Here is a 16,034-nt window from a genome sequence, read left to right as displayed (position 1 = left end):
GGAGACGGCCTGCCATTTTCCGTGCCCCTTGGCTGGTACGTACATTACCCAACATCCCAACTTCTGCCTTCAGTTCACGTGGCTTTCTAACCTCGTGTGCGTGTCTGCCTGTGTGCCCCAATATCCCCTTTTTATAAGAACACCAATGCTGCTGTATTAGGGGCCACACTAATAGCCTCATCTCTTTTTTTTTTTTTTTTAAAGTTTATTTATTTTGAGAGAGAAAGAAAGCGTGCGAGAGGGGCAGACAGAGAGGGAGAGAGAGAGAATCCCAAGCAGGCTCCGCACTCTCAGCGCAGAGCCCGACACGGGGCTCGAACTCACAAACCATGAGATCATAACCTGAGCCGAAACCAAGAGTCGGACGCTCAACCGACGGAGCCACCCAGGCGCCCCTAAAGGCCTCGTCTTAACTTAATCGCATCTCCGCATCCAAATAAGGTCACGTTCTGAGGTAGTGGGGGCTTCAGTTTACTCATTTTGCAAGACTCCATTCAATCCACACCACTAAGGCCTCCAGAAATCTTTTCTTCTTTCCCCTCAAATGCCTAAGAGGATGGATGTTTTCTACCAGGCAGGGGCCCAAGATCTAATCTCCCTAAAACCCCACTCCAGCCCCCAAGCCCTCTGTAGGGATTTAACCAACAGAAGACTTGAAAGGCGGCTTGACCCACGTCAGTGGCCCTGACCGCCAGCAAGAGGGGCCTGGTCCGCGGTCGCTGTTCCACACGACCTGCCAGAGCCAGGCTTCTGAAAACAGGCCTGGCCCTTCCTGACAGATGTAATAAGGACTCGGGCAAGGGAGCTTTGAGGGCAGAGGCTGTCGGAATGGGCTGTTTCCTAGGAGAATGGAAATGAGAAGGAGGGTCCTGACAGCGGCACGGACAGCCAGCAGGGATGAAGTCACCGCCTCCTTCGGGCTCAGGAAGCAGCAGCTCTCACCTGACTTCCCTACGCAGACTCGTCCTATCTTACGCTGCCCGGTGCTGACATCACCTCACGCCATTCCCATGGCAACCCCACATTGCAGCCCCATTCTCAAGAGGAGGAAACTGAGGCTTAGAGAGGTGAAGTCCCCGGCCCGCAGTCACACAGACAATACCCAGGAAACTCGGGGTCTCAACCCGTGTACCCACCCGATCCCTGCTTTTTAACCTCTGGGTAGTGACCTTCCTCGGTCACGGAGTGTAACCTTCTTTACTAAACTTTATACGGCACTTATTATCTGCCAGACGATGTCGTATGCATTTCACACGGAGTAACTCATTTATCCTTCAAAACAATTTATGGAGCAAGGCTCATTTAATCCCCATCTGATAGACAAGGAAACCGACCGGGAGGAAAAGAAACTTACCCAAGGTCACTCAGCCCATAGGTAGCAGAGCCGCTCAGGGCTCCAAGGAGGCTGACCCTGGGTCTGTGCTCTTAACCACCATGCTAGGCCAGGGGCGTCCCTGCTGGAAGACTCCACGAGGGAGCCGCGCAGGGGGCCTGGTGTCCCAGAAACACACACACAAGCCCAGAGGCCCACGCCCCATCTCTGCGCTGGGCTGGAAGCTGGGGCATGACTCCAGAGGGGAGGAGAACTGACGGAGAGAGAGAGCATCAGGCTGGAGCTTCAGCCTGACGGCCAGACTGTGGTGCTCATCTGTCCTCGGGGGCCTGACGTAACCTTCCCACGAACCTGCCAGCACCTGAGCCGGGCAGGCCCTGCATCCACAGAGCCGCTGTCCGGCACCGCTGAAAATCCATCCACTATAAATCCATTAGAAAAATCCACAGAGGGGCGCCTGGGTGGCTCAGTGGGTTAAGATTCCGACTTCAGCTCAGGTCAGGATCTCTCGGTCCATGAGTTCGAGCCCCATGTCGGGCTCCGTGCTGACAGCTCGGGGCCTGGATGGAGGCTGCTTCGGATTCTGTGTCTCCTTCTTTCTCTCTGCCCCCTCCCCTGCTCTCTCTCTCTCTCTCTCTCTCTCTCCCCTTCAAAAATAAATAAGAATTTAAAAACAAATTTTCAAATTCCAGCGAGCAAGTCACAAGCTAAGGATCTACAAAAGGTACGCGTGTCTTGCTACTCTGAGCACCACTGTTTTATATCCACTACTCTATCTTGCTTCCTATTTATAGAAGTCTTAATCCGTTTGCAATGTAAGCTAGAAATATAAAGTTCCTGCGCAAAAGGTTCTGTTAAAGTAAAACCAGTCAAGATAGAAGATAGTATGAGGCGCCTCGGTGGCTCAGCCGTTAGGCATCCGACTCTGGGGTTTCAGCTCGGGTCATGATCTCACGGTTCGTGGGTTCGAGCCCCCACAGCATCGGCCTCCACACTGACAGTACAGCTCAATACGGCCATGGTAAAAAATAATTCCCCAGCTGGGGCGCCCGGGTGGCTCAGTCGGTTAAGCGTCCGACTTCGGCTCCGGTCACGATCTCACAGTCCGTGGGTTGGAGCCCCAAGTCTCCACCTGTGCTGATAGCTGCTGCTTGGGGCCTGGAGCCTGTTCTGGATTCTATGCGTCTCTCTCTCTGCCCACCCCCACTCGAGTGCACTCTGTCTCTCTCTCGCTCTCAAAAATAAATCAACATTAAAAAAATTAAATAATTCCACAAGTGGGATGCAAATGATCGAGTTGGGGAAAGCCTGGTATCAGGGAAACAGCTTTCCAGTGACACAGAAAGAAGCGAGACCAAGCCCTTATGTTACCACATAAGGCACCGAGTTAACCTCTCCAAACCACAACATCCCCAGGGATGAAACGGAGCCAACCATCCCTCTCTTACAGCGTTGTTCTTCACATACCAGGAGGGAACCTGTTGCTTTTCCTAAGTTACAACAGTGATTTCTCTTTGTGTTTTCTAAGGACAAGCAGCTATGAGGACAGACCTTTCGGAAAGCGGTGGGACCTGGACCAGACACTGAAGGTAGAATTACAACTGTGGCAAATGCCACAAAGGAGCATGCGGTAATTTGAGGGGGGTTGTGACCCCTACCCCACCCCCCACCCCCCGTGTGGGAAATCAGATAAGGAACCTTGCAGAAGGACTGAGTGGAAGATAACCAAGCCAAGGGGGGGTGGGCTGGGGGAGCATTTCAGGCAGAGAGAACAGCACGTGGTAAGGCCCTGGGGCAGGAGTGGCAGTGAAACTTATCAGAGACTGAAAGGATGCCCTATGGCCCAGGAGTGTAAACAACAGCACGGACTACAAGCAGAAGAAAAGTAGCAATCTGCATGGTCCTGAGAAACTTAACAGAAGACCAGGGGGGAGGGGAAAAGGGAGAAAAAAAAAAAACCTTGCAGAGAGGGAAGCAGGCAAACCATAAGAGACTCTTAAATACTGAGAACAAACTGAGGGCTGATGGGAGGTGGAGGAGAGGGCAAAGTGGGTGATGGGCGTTGAGGAGGGCACCTGTTGGGATAAGCACGGGGTGTCGTATGGAAACCAATCTGACGATGAGTTTCACATAAGAAATAAAAATTAAAAAAAACAAAGTAACCAAGTGCCGGGTTTGGGGCTGAGACCTTTAAGGGTGCGGAGCGATTTAACTCCTGCAGCGAGGGACAACGCACGCGCACGACGCGACGGGAGAGGGACACAGGTTCAGGCCCCCACAGGGCCTCGGAGACCACGTGGAAGCCACTGAAGAGGGCTGACCATCATAGCTGGGACCTGAAGTCTCAGCTCTAGGTCATGGAAGCTGGTAGAAGATGTGCTGAAAGGCAAGAGGTAGATTAGGAGGCGGCATGGGGGCCCGATGAGGGGCGATGTCTGAGCGGGAGGTGGCAGGGGTGCAGCTGGAAAGACGGGGCTGATTTGGGAGACATTCTGGAGGTAAAATCGACACGGCCAGGTGCCTAACTGGACGTGCGGGGGGGGGGGGGGGGGAGAGAGATAAGGCGGGTGGAAGAGTCAAGGACAAGCCAAGATATTCTGGCCTCTGCAACCGGCTAGATAATAACGCTACACGGTAAGCCGGGAAACTCCGGAAGCACGTGAGTTCGACTGAGGCTATTTTGAATCTAAGGCATTAATTCTTTCCAGACATCCAAGTGGGATTACATAGAAACACAGACTTGGAGCCCAGAGGAGAAATATGAATGAAGGAAATAAATTACTGAGTTACCGTTAAAAAAAAGAAATGCACACCAGTTATTAATGTACTGTCTCTCGGCTCCAAATCGACTGCTTTGTGACGCGGGGGTGGTGCTTCGCGCCCGGAACCGCCAACAGAGGGCGCACGAGAGGCACTGCCAGACCGGAACAGGGGGAGGGGCTTCCTTCCTTGTTGCAGCCACTGTCCACACCTGGCAACTGGCAGGCCAGCGTGCAGGGGGCCTGGCGGCCCTCCCCTCGGTGGCCCTCAAGGATGAGCTGCACCCTCCGCAAAGGTCCTCTGCCCCCCAGTAGGCTGCCCGTTCCTCTGGCCCCCGGGCCCTCTCCAAAGATGGAAACACAGCCTGTCCAGACAAGGCTTCTGGGATTCCAGTCCCTTCCCTGTTCCCTCACCCTCAGCCCTGCAGGGAGCAGCCGTCCTGCTGAACTTGCTACTTCCGGACTCCCAGAGTCCTCTCTGACTGCTTCTCGTAGTTAGCCTTTTTACTAGATGGCCATCCTTTGTAGTACATTTTTCCTTTCTGAAAACCCGTGTGGCTTCGGTCTCCCGACTGTACCTGGAATGATACGGGGTGACTGATACAGGCATGCAGGCGATGACAAGATCAGCAGGGAGACAGGACAAGGGGCTAAGGAAGAGGTCCAAGGGCTGGGTCCCGAGGAACTCCCAGATATGCCGCAAGGGAGAGGAAGCCCCGTTGCTTTCTGTACGAGAATACTCCTCCAGGGTGTCACGATCCTCTAGCCTCGCTGCTCCTTCTAGAACATTTTCTCCATTTCCATCTGCGATTGTTCCGAGCCCAGATTTTAGACAACTGCTAGGAATATTTTGTTCCTCCCAATTCTCTCAGGAAAATGCCTAAGCTCAGTGCTAGCTTATGCTGTTTGATCCTCCTAAAATACAGATCCTTTTTCTCTCAAGGCATTTAAACCCTTCCCTCAAGACTCGCCAGAAACCCTGTCTCCGTCTTAACACCCTCTTCACTCCAGCGCACGTTGTGGGAAAGCCATCTCCCCTCCCTCTACCTTCCACCTTTCACTCAACAAATAGCTGTTATGCGCCTTCACTGGCCCTGTCCTCAGCCTTGCAGGCACAAAGGGGAAAAAGAAGTGCTTGCTGCTCGTCGGAAGGTCTCATGGGATCAGACAGATGACTAAATGAGATGAGCCAGAGGGTCCCACACCTGTTTCAAAGACCACGCTAATAACAGGTGCTTCTGGCCGTTTCACCTGCCTGCCCCTCGTCCAGCTGCCCTTCTGCTGCTGCTGACAGCCGGCAATGCTTGGGAAAATCCTTCACGTACTTTCGTAACCCAGATGCCCCAAGTGCTACCAACGCCCGCCCTGAGGTCGGACAAGGAACCCAGTCTGGCCACGTGGAGCCTTATTCTCCCCGGTCACAGTGATTCGTTCCAGAATGCTCAGGACTTAACCACAACAGGTCAGAATGAACCCTGGGATTTTGTTCTGCAACAGCTATGAAAAGAGATGCTCCCTCTTCCGTGAGGCTCCGAGCCCAGAGGTGGTAGGGCCCCCATGACGACAGAGCCGGCCCAAAGCCATGCAGAAGAGAGCAGAGAATCCAAGGAGCCAGAGCCCTGATGACATCAGCTGAGAACCTCGTTCCGCCATGAGACGCACACCTTCATTCATCCACCCTTCGAGAATGTATTGAGCACCTGCTGTGTATCAGATGCTCTTTTAGGTCTTGGGCACACAGCAGTGAATAAATCCCATCATGTCCCTACCTTCAGGGGGCTTGTGACCGCGCGGAGGAAGACAGACTATACCTAAGGAAGGAAGTAAAATAAACCGTACAGCAGATGACGACAATTGCCGTGAAGCAAGGCAAGGCCAGGAGGGTGGGTTGGGAGTGCCATCGTAAGCAGGGTGGTCAGTGACAGCCTTACTGGGAGGTGACATTTGTGTGAAGACAGAATAGAGACAGGAGGGCGCCCGTGCGTCCGAGGGGCGGCAGGGAGGCAAGTGGGCTGGAGAAAGGAGGGAGATGGGGTCAGAGAGGCCGGGCCTGATGGGCACCTGTAAGACCTTCTGCTGCTTCTTGCTGCTGCGGCAGAAGGAGAGGGGGCTGAGCAGGGTCCGACGTGCCCCACGCCCACTTTTAGGGGATCACTCTGGTGCTGCACTGAGGTGATGTTCAGGGGGGCAGGAGCGAAAGCAAGGAGACCAGTGAGGGAGGCTCTTGTAATGGCCCAGCCCAAGGCTTGGACCAGATGATAGTGATGGAGGTGGTGACAAGTGACCAGAGCCGATCCATTCCCTTCAAAGGACCTCGTGTTGGTTTTCTGTCATTTACTACAGAAGGAGGCTCGTCTACCGTGCCACATTCCACCCGATCTCAGGTGCCATCCACGTTCAACGTACACATGGTTTTATGTGCCACCAAGAAGGAAATGCGGCCAATTCATCTACGATGTGAATCTTTCTAGTCACTTGAAAAAGCTCGGTTAGCCCTATTATGTACCACACTAGTGTGAACAGCTACGACCCCATGCACATAAGAAAGCCACATCACAGGGGCACCTGGCTGGCTCAGTCGGTTAAGCGTCCAGCTTTGGCTCAGGTCATGATCCCACAGTTCGTAGGTTCAAGCCCCGCACTGGGCTCTGGGCTGACAGCTCAAGAGAACCTGGAGCCTGCTTCGGATTCTGTGTCTCCCTCTCTTTGCCCTTCCCCCACTCGTACTGTTTTTCTCTCTCAAAAATAAATAAAAGTTAAAAAAAAAAAATGCAGGCGCTCCATCACAAATACCACGTTAGCCAAACTGCACCCCCAATTTCAGAGACTGAAAACGTGGAAAAACGAATGCCTTAGAAGCAATGAAATACGATAGTTGGCATACATACATCTGACTTTATCGAGATGATTGACACCTGTTTTAAGCTTATAAAATTCATACCTATTTTCTATGAGTGTTGTGAGGTAGAGGTGGACCCTAATGTTCATTTCTACTAAACCACCTCATACGGGTTCATGGCTATTTTCTTAATCCCCCATGTAGAAGACAAATCAAAACACATTTTCAAGTGAGGTCCGGATCTTAAAAACCTTCAAGTCTAAGGTTTACATCCTAGACTCCTGCATTAAATATGCACCTGCCAGATACAGGTATGAACACGGAGCCCCTAAACCCACATCCCTTACATGGCATCTGTCTAGCCTCCACCTCTAGAGAGACTCTAATTAGAAGAGCAAAGTTTATTGCATGCAATGCTGAACTTTCTCGGAATCTTTTTGGTTTCCACCTCATACCCAAGCCACCGTTGTTACAAGTATGGAAACCAAGCTGTAACATGAAGGAGTTGGCCTAAAGTACTAAGAAAGTTGAGGCAAATTCACGAGTGAACCCCGCAGCAAAGACATCGGATACTTGATGAAGCACACATGACTGAGACACCCCAGGTTCAAAAGAGTGTCTCCAGCTAAAGCATGACTGTAACTCTAGGGGGTGATTATTTAATTGCCTTACGTGTCTGAATATTTCCAGAAGAAAGAGCAACTTTTGCTGTGTATTTAGTTAGACCAAGATGTGTTCACGTTCTAAGCTGCCTGTGAAATTACCTGACCCAATAATATAGAAATAACACTGATTATTTCTAATTGTTTTTTTTTACACTGATTCATTTTTGAGAGAGTGTGAGTGGGGGAGGGGCAGAGACACAGGGAGACACAGAATCCGAAGCAGGGTTCAGGCTCTGAGCCGTCACCACAGAGTCCGACGCGGGGCTTGAACCCACGGACCGCGAGATCATGACCTGAGCTGAAGTCGGACATTTAACCGACTGGGCCACCCAGGTGCCCCGAAGTAACGCTTATTCTTAAATGACCTTCTAATTTATGACATTCTAAAATGAGAATGCCCAGAGCTGGCTATGAGGTTGCTAAATCGATACCCCGCAAATGTGAATGCTGGCCATAAATTTATAGCACGTTGATAAAAACCCTTCGGAAACATAACTGACGTTTCTGGAGTTCCAAAAAGTATTCAGTCCCTTTGATCCCATAATCTCTCCCCTTATGCTTTATTTTAAGAAATTCGTTTAAAAGAAGGAAAAAATGTGCAAAATGTTCAAGAACTAGGTTATAAAGATGGAAAAATGAAAGTAGCCTCACTGTCTAACAAAAAGAAAATACTTAAGTAAATTATAATAGTTCCATTTGGTGGGATATCACAGCCCATTAAAATATCGATTTGAAGACACTGTTGCGATTTAAGCTTCTTTAAACACAAGGCTAGGAGAAAAAGCAGAAATCCTGGTCTCTGCGGCAGATACACTCCTATACAAAAACGTCTAGATGTGGATAAGGATAGCGAGGGGGGAAAAACAACTTCAATGCAATTTTTATATGAATTTGGAACGGGGGAGGATTTTGTTTCCATTCCCAGAATTTGTACTGTGACGTAACTGCCCAACAAATGCTTTTTGCAAAGACCATACGTGAGATGATTACTGTAAACAAGCAAGTACCGTCAGAATACACTGCTACTATCTTCCTATCAACGTCTGTACAAAGAGCCCCGTCGCAAAGCCTGATCTGAGTGCTGGACTCATTCCGTGTGGCCGTATGTATCTGGGAGAGCGAAGTTTCCCCTGGGCCTCCAGGCGGCACAGGGAACGCGGTCAGGTGCCAGACTCTAGAAGTAAATAGACCTGGGTGTGAGTCCCAGCTCCCCCCCACACACACAGGCCAGGGGATTTTCCTGAGGTCCTCACTTACCTCTCTAAGTAAAATGCAGATTCTGAGACCTCCCGGGCCGAGTTGGTGAGGATTCTCAATTCGGTAAGAAAAGTAGTCCGTGCAAGGCATTAGTAAGTCACAGTCGTTAATATTACCTAGACGCGAGTTAAACTTTTGCCATCAGAATGTAGCGAGCCGTGGGACAATTATGCAATGGCAAAGCTTCAGCCAGGGGGTAGCATTAAATTACTTACAAACCGGACTTGCTTCGCCTGGGTAGGTGTTACTGTCGTCAACCACCCACCAGCTCTGGTTTGGGACAGCGTGTTCACTCACTGAACCATGTCGCTCCCTGCTTAAAATTCTTCAGTGACTCCAGATGCCTAAATGATCAAGCCCGAGCCGATGGCCACTTGGCCCTTTAAAGCTGGTCCAGCACTCGGGGTTCATATCTCCTGTGCCTCCCAGCCTCCCAGGCCACACGGCAGGAGTACTAGCCATGCCCCACAACCTCCCCATTGAGCCATGCTTACTCTTCACCTTCTGCCTTAGCACATCCTGTTCCAGCCTTCTAACATACCCTTCCCTGCTCCACCAACCCACCCTTACTGGTAACACCTACCATTTTCACAAGACTCAACAGAAGAAAGTCTTCTTTGCCTCTCCCCTTTGCCCCGGGGTTAAAGACTCTCTTCTAAGATACCATAGCTCTCTGAGCTCCCTGCATCGTCCTGGCCATTTATTTGCCCTAGAAGCTCCCAGAGGGTTAGGATTTTGCCTTCATTTTCTTCATATTCCTGGTGCCCATCATAGGGGTGGGTGCAGAAAAGATGGTCAGTAAATGCCTCCAGGATAATTGACTCAAACGGTGGCAAATACAGTGCTTTATTTGCACAGGAAAATAATTGAGGCATACATTGGCAAAATCAAACAAGTTAATGTTTCACTGGGCTGGAAGCTGGCAAAACGAGGAGAGTCCTAACCTTGTATTTCAACAAGCCCTGAAACAGGCAGTCGACCTTGGGCCCAATCTGCTTTTGGAACGAGGAATGACAACAGCAGGAAAATCAAAAGGTTGGTTACACCAGATAGAACTATTTTGCCAATCAATAGTATACAGCACATTTTCTGGGATAAAGGACAGACACAGACGTCAACAAAAAAAAAAGACAGAAACATGCTAAGAACCCTAAAGTACAGCCTTACTTCAAGTACAAGCTTTGATCCAGGCCAGAACCACGAACCCCTATAATTGGAGCTGATGTGTTAAGTTTGCGCTTTCTTCTATGTAGGAAGTTCATGGCTTTCGTGAAAGGCTCCTGGTACGGGCTCATTTGTTGTCCTTTCCAAACTTCATGTTCAAGTTCTAACCTCCAAGTGTGACTACCTTTGGAAACAGGACCTTTAAGGAGATAACTGAGGTTAAGTGAGGTCATAAAGGCGGAGCCCTGATCTGATAGGACTGCCATTCTTAAAAGAAGAGAAGGAGACACCAGAGATCTCTCTCTAGCTCCTCAAGCACACGGAGGAAAGGCCATGCGAGGCCACAGGGAGAAGGTAGCCATCTATCTGCAAGCCAGGGAGAGCTCTCACCAGAAACCAACCCTGACAGCACCTTGATCTTGGACTTTCGGCCTCTAGGACAGCGAGAAAACAAATTTCTGTTACTGAAGCCACCAGCACCAACAAATTCTGTTGTTTAAGCATCGGTGGTATTTTGTGATGGCAGCCTGGGCAGACAAATATAGATCCCTTCACCAAAACAGATGGGAGAGCTCTGACTTGTTGCAAATAGAAGGTTTCTGACGCCAGTCATGCTCTCCACCTGTCAATGAGTATATATCTTCCCAGATGTGAGCAGCCCCGAATATAATCTCGAAGGACAAAAGTGCTCCAAAAAGGGGACAGGCCTGTCCCACAGCCACCCCAAGCAGGCTGCCCCACAGCACAGTACTCCTACAGTGTCAAAATCACTTTGAGTGTCAAGAATCCTTTGACTTCCATGGAGAAGTTCAGGGTCAGTGTGAACTTGGCTGGGGCGTGGGTTCAGCTGGTGTCCAGACTCTTCCCGGGACACCCAAGGGCCTCCGCCACCTCCCTGCCTACCTCTCCTCTGTCCATGCCTGGCCTGCCTGTGCCCCAGACTACAGAACCGGGAAGGCCTCAGGTGTCCTTGGGTGCCCAAGTGCCTACACCAGCCCCACTCCCTGCCCTTATCACCACGGATGGTCATGGATCATTCAGTGCCACTAGACGAGGAATTCCTTCAGAAAAGGACCAAATAGGCCTGACCCCCTGAACTCATGTTAACTGTCTTCACGTATCCTTTTGAGAGGGGCTATCTGGACCAGCATGTGACTACCACCCACATAGCCTTGGCCATTCTAGAAACCACGATCTGTGCACACAAGCCTATGCCTGGGTGTCGATGAGATCCACTTGTCTCCAGGGCAGACTATCCACCCCCCAAGCCAGCTCCGCTCCTTAGGAACCAGACCACATCCCTTTCTACAAGAGCAAAATGGAACAAAAGTACCTACCTCATACGGTTGCTGTGAAAACTGTGAGAACCCACAGAAAAGCCTAGGGCAGTGCCTGGCACATAGTATGTGCTCTGTACATCCTAGCTCTTTTCTGGGGCACGGACAAGCCTGGAGAAAACCATCACAGGGTTTTAAAGGCAGAGTTAACAGCTCACCAACCCTACTGTGCTGATTATATTTCTAAGGCACTTTGCACACGGATGACCACTGGCTGAGCTTCAAACTATCCTCTATCCTACGGTGGGAGGTGGTAACATCACTCTCATCTCACAGGCGAGGAAACAAAGGTTTCAGAGAGGTTAAGCAACTTGCCCACGGCCACACAGCACTGGAAACAGGCGTTCTGCCGGCTCCCATCCGGAGCCCTCCGGCCCCGCGCCACAAGGAAGCCCAGCCCTGGAGTTGAGATGAGACTGGACAACCTCTACCAGCGCCCCCCACCCCCCCAACAACCCCGCCAGGGAGGCTGCCGCGAGCGAGACGCCTTCTTTGGAACCACGGAGTTTAAGCAAGAAAAGTTTCCCTAGGCTGTCCTGGGCGAGGGAGGGAAGCAGCGTGGAACCTGCCCGCGCAGGGACCAAACGCGTCGTGGACACACACACACACACCCAGGCCGCCTCCTTCTGCCTCAGGCTCTGATGGAGACCTGGGCTTGGGAAGCTGGAGCCGAGCACCCCCGGGACCCGCGTCCAGCTTCTTCGGCTCCCCAAGCCCGGCTGCACACCCCGTCCGCGCGGGCCCCGGGGGAGGGGGGAGGGGAGGAGAAGGAGGCAGCGGCCCCCGGGACGAGCACACACACACCCCCCCCCCAAAACCCCGCGCCGCGAAGGGGCACCGAGGGATGCGCCCCTCGCCTCTTACCTTCCTCATTCTCGTCGAACACGGGGGGCTTGTGGGAGTGGTTCCCGCCCATATTCCGCCGCGGCGCCGGCCGCTGCTACATGCCCGGCCGCGGGGAGCGGGCGGCGGGGAGCGCGGGGCGCCGAGCGGGGAGCGCGGAGCGGGGAGCGCGGAACCGGCCGCGGGACGCGCTGCGAGCGCCCAGCCCAGGCTGCAGCCGCGCGCGCCAGCCGGAGGGAGGGGTCGGGAGGGGGGGGGGGCGCCGAGCGCCGCGCAGGGGCGGGACCGCGCCCGCCGCGCCCCCTCCCCTGCGGGCGCCCCCTCCGCCCCCGCCCGGAAACCCGGAGCTCCCCGAGGCCGCCCCGCCGCCCAGCCGCGCCCCTCGCCGGCTGCGGCGGGCGGGGGCAACGGGAGGCGGCGCGGCGGGCGGAGGGGGCGGGGCGGGCGGGGGGCGAGCGCAGCCCCCTGGAGGGGCGGGGGGGGCGCCCAGAGGAAGGGGCGCGGCCGGCCGGGCGGAGGTGCGCAGCCGGGGGGCGGGGGATGCGGAGCGGAGTGCGGGGTGGGTCGGGCGGGGGAAATAATCGCGATCCCGGGGGAGGGGCGCTCCCGACGCGCCGTTGAGTGGTTTGTGAGCGCCTACTGTGTGCCGAGCCCAGCCCGTTCGCCTCGTAAACACCGCTCCACGTCACCTCTCAACACCCCAACGGTTAGAAAAATCGTTGCCGCCAGTTGTGGAGTCAGGTGGACTGAGGTTTGGAGGGAGAGGAGCTCTCGGTCCGTCCTGGCCGCGAAGGGAGCCCCCGGGACGCCCCGTTGGGCTTTATTTTGCCGTTCGAGCTGGCACACGGGCGGTGGGGGTGTCTGCCGGCTCTCCCAACAGACGCCTTTCCTCTTCATGTGTTTCTGAATATTTAATAAACGGAAGTAAAGACTAGACCCGTTAGGGCCCCTTTCGTTCTAGATGGGGAAACTGAGGCCCCCACAGGGGCGTGGTTTGCCCCAAACCATTCTGCCTACGCGTGCCCGGGCTTGCACCTCGGGATTCCCCAGGACTGCGCGGCCTCAGAGTCTGATGAAAGGGCGGGTTCGCATCGGGGTGCGTGGGTCCCTGGCGACGGGAGCTGGGGAGCCCAGATGGGGGAAGGAGACGAGCCTGGGACCAGGGTGCTAAGTGCTGGGTGCTCTGAGTGCACCCCGAGGCTCGTAGGGAGAGCGCAGACCCCCGGGGAGCCTCCCTGAGGGGCGAGCTGGTTACCCGCGCGTTGCAAGCCAGCCCGCCCAGCACGCCTGGCTTCGGGGGATCTTTGGCCACATCCTGCCATCTGCTGGCCGCCTTGAGTCACTGTCTGGGCCTTGGTAGAAAGAATGGGTTCTTTTTGAGACTCCCCCCCCCCCCCCAATCTTCTCTCCCCCGACCACCCCCATCTTTCGCGCTCTGTCTCTCTCTCTGGCAGGCGTTCTGGGGGCCAGGGGCTGTCTCCCTTCTAATACAGCGAAAAACTCCCCAGAGACAAGAGCCAAAAGCTGAAAAAATGGAGCCCGCCCCATCCAGCACGACCCGGCTAGATTTAAGATTGGCCCAAACTGCCAGGCCTTGGGGTCAGACAAGCCTCATTTTCGTCTTGGAGTCCTTATCTGTGAATTGGGGAGACTGATATTAACTCCCCAGGATTGCTGCGAGGATTATGTCAGAAACTATTTATAAAAGCAGGTAACGGTACCTGGTATGTAATAAATGACCAGTAAACATTTCTTGCCTTTGATTCTGCCAACAAGCACGGATTGGCCCGTCTAAACCAGGCACCAGACTGAATGCAGCATAAAGCGATACAGCCTCTATCTAGGTCAACAGGCTAGCGGAGGAAATGTTCACAGGCCTGGCTTCCGGGCCCTGTTCCGCTCAGGGTTTATCCCACTCTGCTACTCTCTGGGGAGTTAACTTGGGTAAATTATTTAGCCTCCTCTGGCTTCGGTTTGTTCATCTGTAAAATGGGTACTGACAATATTACCTGCCCCTTCTAGGGTTATTATGGGGAATAAATGAATTGATGTTGGTGCCTGAAACATAATAAGCACAAGAGGTGTTTACTATCTCCAGTAATGAGCTATTGTGTAAATACTGACTACTCACAATTCTTCCTGCTCTTCCTGTCCTTTCCGTGGCTCGCTGGGATAAGGTGTTTCCTACTTCTCCCACACTGCTCATGTGGGGTTTGCCATAGGACTTGCTTTGGCCAATGGTATATGGGAGGAAGTGTCAGTGTGCCAGTTCTGAGAGAGTGAAGGCCTTAAGAGATGGCCCATGTTTCAGCTCTCTCGTGCTGCTGCTATCCATCATGAGAAGAGCTGGTCCTGGGATCCTCTGTTCCCAGCATGAGAGACCCAAGGAATAGGCCTGAACCCCACACGTATCCCCAAAGCAGAGCACAAGGCTCGTAAGAAAAATATGTGTTTCTGTGAGCCACTGAGATTTGGGTGTGAGGGATGTTTGTGCCACAGCATTATCACAGAGAGAGCTGACTAATACATATACGAATGGTCCCACACGCAAAGGCTGCAACTGGGGTTTGTGTTGTGGTGGAAGGAAGCCCAGGAGGCTGTGGGAACACAGCAGGCACTTGTTCCAGCCCTGAGAACCAGGGAAGGCAGAAGGTCTCCCGGAGAGGAGTCAGGACATCATTCTTTCCCCTTTCCACCTCTGTCGAGTGGGCACTTTCTGAGCACCTCTTATGGGCCGGGCCTTGGGATATGAGTCAGACAGGGGATCTGCTTTCCTGGAGCTGAAGTTTAGAAGTCTAGTGTGGGGCAAGGACAAGGGCAGAGTGGGTCACGCTTTGATGGGGGGCAGTGCAGAGGCTATAGAACCATAGGCTGTGAGGCCACGAGGGAGGCAGCTGAAGCATACTCCAGGTCAAAGAGGGCATCCCAGAAGACATGGTGCACGAGCTGAGTCCGGAAGGCCACAGGGGAAGGAGAGAGGCGGCGTCTGCAGAGTCCCCGTGGCCGAGAGAGAAGGGCATCCTGCAGAAATTGCGAGCACGTCGCTGGAACACGGCCTCAGTATGCAGAATGGCCAGGATCACAACAACTGCACGTGTTGTATCGAGCGCTCTCGGCTTGCCGTGCTCTGAGCCTCCACTTTAAGGAGCCTCGGCCCTCCGGGCCAGCCCTTCCCGGTTCCTCTCCCCACTGGCGGGGAAGGTGGCAGGCCCTGTTATGTCAAGTTCTTCTGTGGATTGCCCCGTTTCAGTCCTCGCCGCAAACCTGGCAGGTGGACGTTACCGTCATCCCTGTAACTGAAGGACAGAGAAGCTATGCCAAGGCCCACCGGTCGCAAAGAGGTGCCCCCAAGGTTTAAATCTATAAGTTTGACGTCACATCAAAACCAAGAGAAAGGACCTATGGAACAGTGGTTATTTCTGGAGTCGTAGCAGATTATTTTTTTTTTTTAACTTTATTTAGAGAGGGGGGTGGGGCCAAGAGAGAGGGAGAGAGAGAATCCCAAGCAGGCTCCACGCTGTCAGCGCAGAGTGCAACGCAGGGCTCGAACCTACGAACTGCGAGATCATGACCTGAGCCAAGATCAGGATTCGGACACTTAACCGAGTGAGCTACCCAGGCGCCCCTTTATTTTCTCTTTTAAGGGCTTTTGTATTACTGTATAATTGCTATTATGAAGAAGTATTCTATAATCACACTGTTTTAATAAGCAGTAAAAAAAACAAAACAAAACAAAAACACTATTTTCATTTCAAAAACAGTCTTGCAAACGCTAACTCGCACCTGACTTTGCAAGACGTGTTTCAGAGCCGATCTCGGCACTTAGTGTGTAACGTC

General features: G+C 53.0%; 1 protein-coding gene across 4 annotated transcripts in view; it reads right to left on the bottom strand.

The window, feature by feature from the left end:
* Window positions 1-12,379, bottom strand: part of STK32B (serine/threonine kinase 32B) — a 391,097-nt gene extending 378,718 nt beyond the window's left edge. Inside the window, exon 1 of one of the 4 annotated variants that reach the window (XM_058723112.1) lies at window positions 12,219-12,379. In XM_058723112.1, coding sequence (XP_058579095.1) covers window positions 12,219-12,270 — 52 coding nt within the window. In that variant the 5' untranslated portion in view covers window positions 12,271-12,379. Of the gene's footprint in view, window positions 1-4,146; window positions 4,250-12,218 lie in introns of those variants that run through there. The other 3 variants (XM_058723111.1, XM_058723113.1, XM_058723115.1) reach the window with 3 other exon arrangements.
* Window positions 12,380-16,034: the final 3,655 nt, after the last annotated feature.

The sequence above is a fragment of the Neofelis nebulosa genome, chromosome 3 (genome assembly GCF_028018385.1).
Source record: "Neofelis nebulosa isolate mNeoNeb1 chromosome 3, mNeoNeb1.pri, whole genome shotgun sequence".
In the NCBI taxonomy this organism is placed as follows: Eukaryota; Metazoa; Chordata; class Mammalia; order Carnivora; family Felidae; genus Neofelis; species Neofelis nebulosa.
This window is presented reverse-complemented; position numbering and strand designations above follow the sequence as displayed.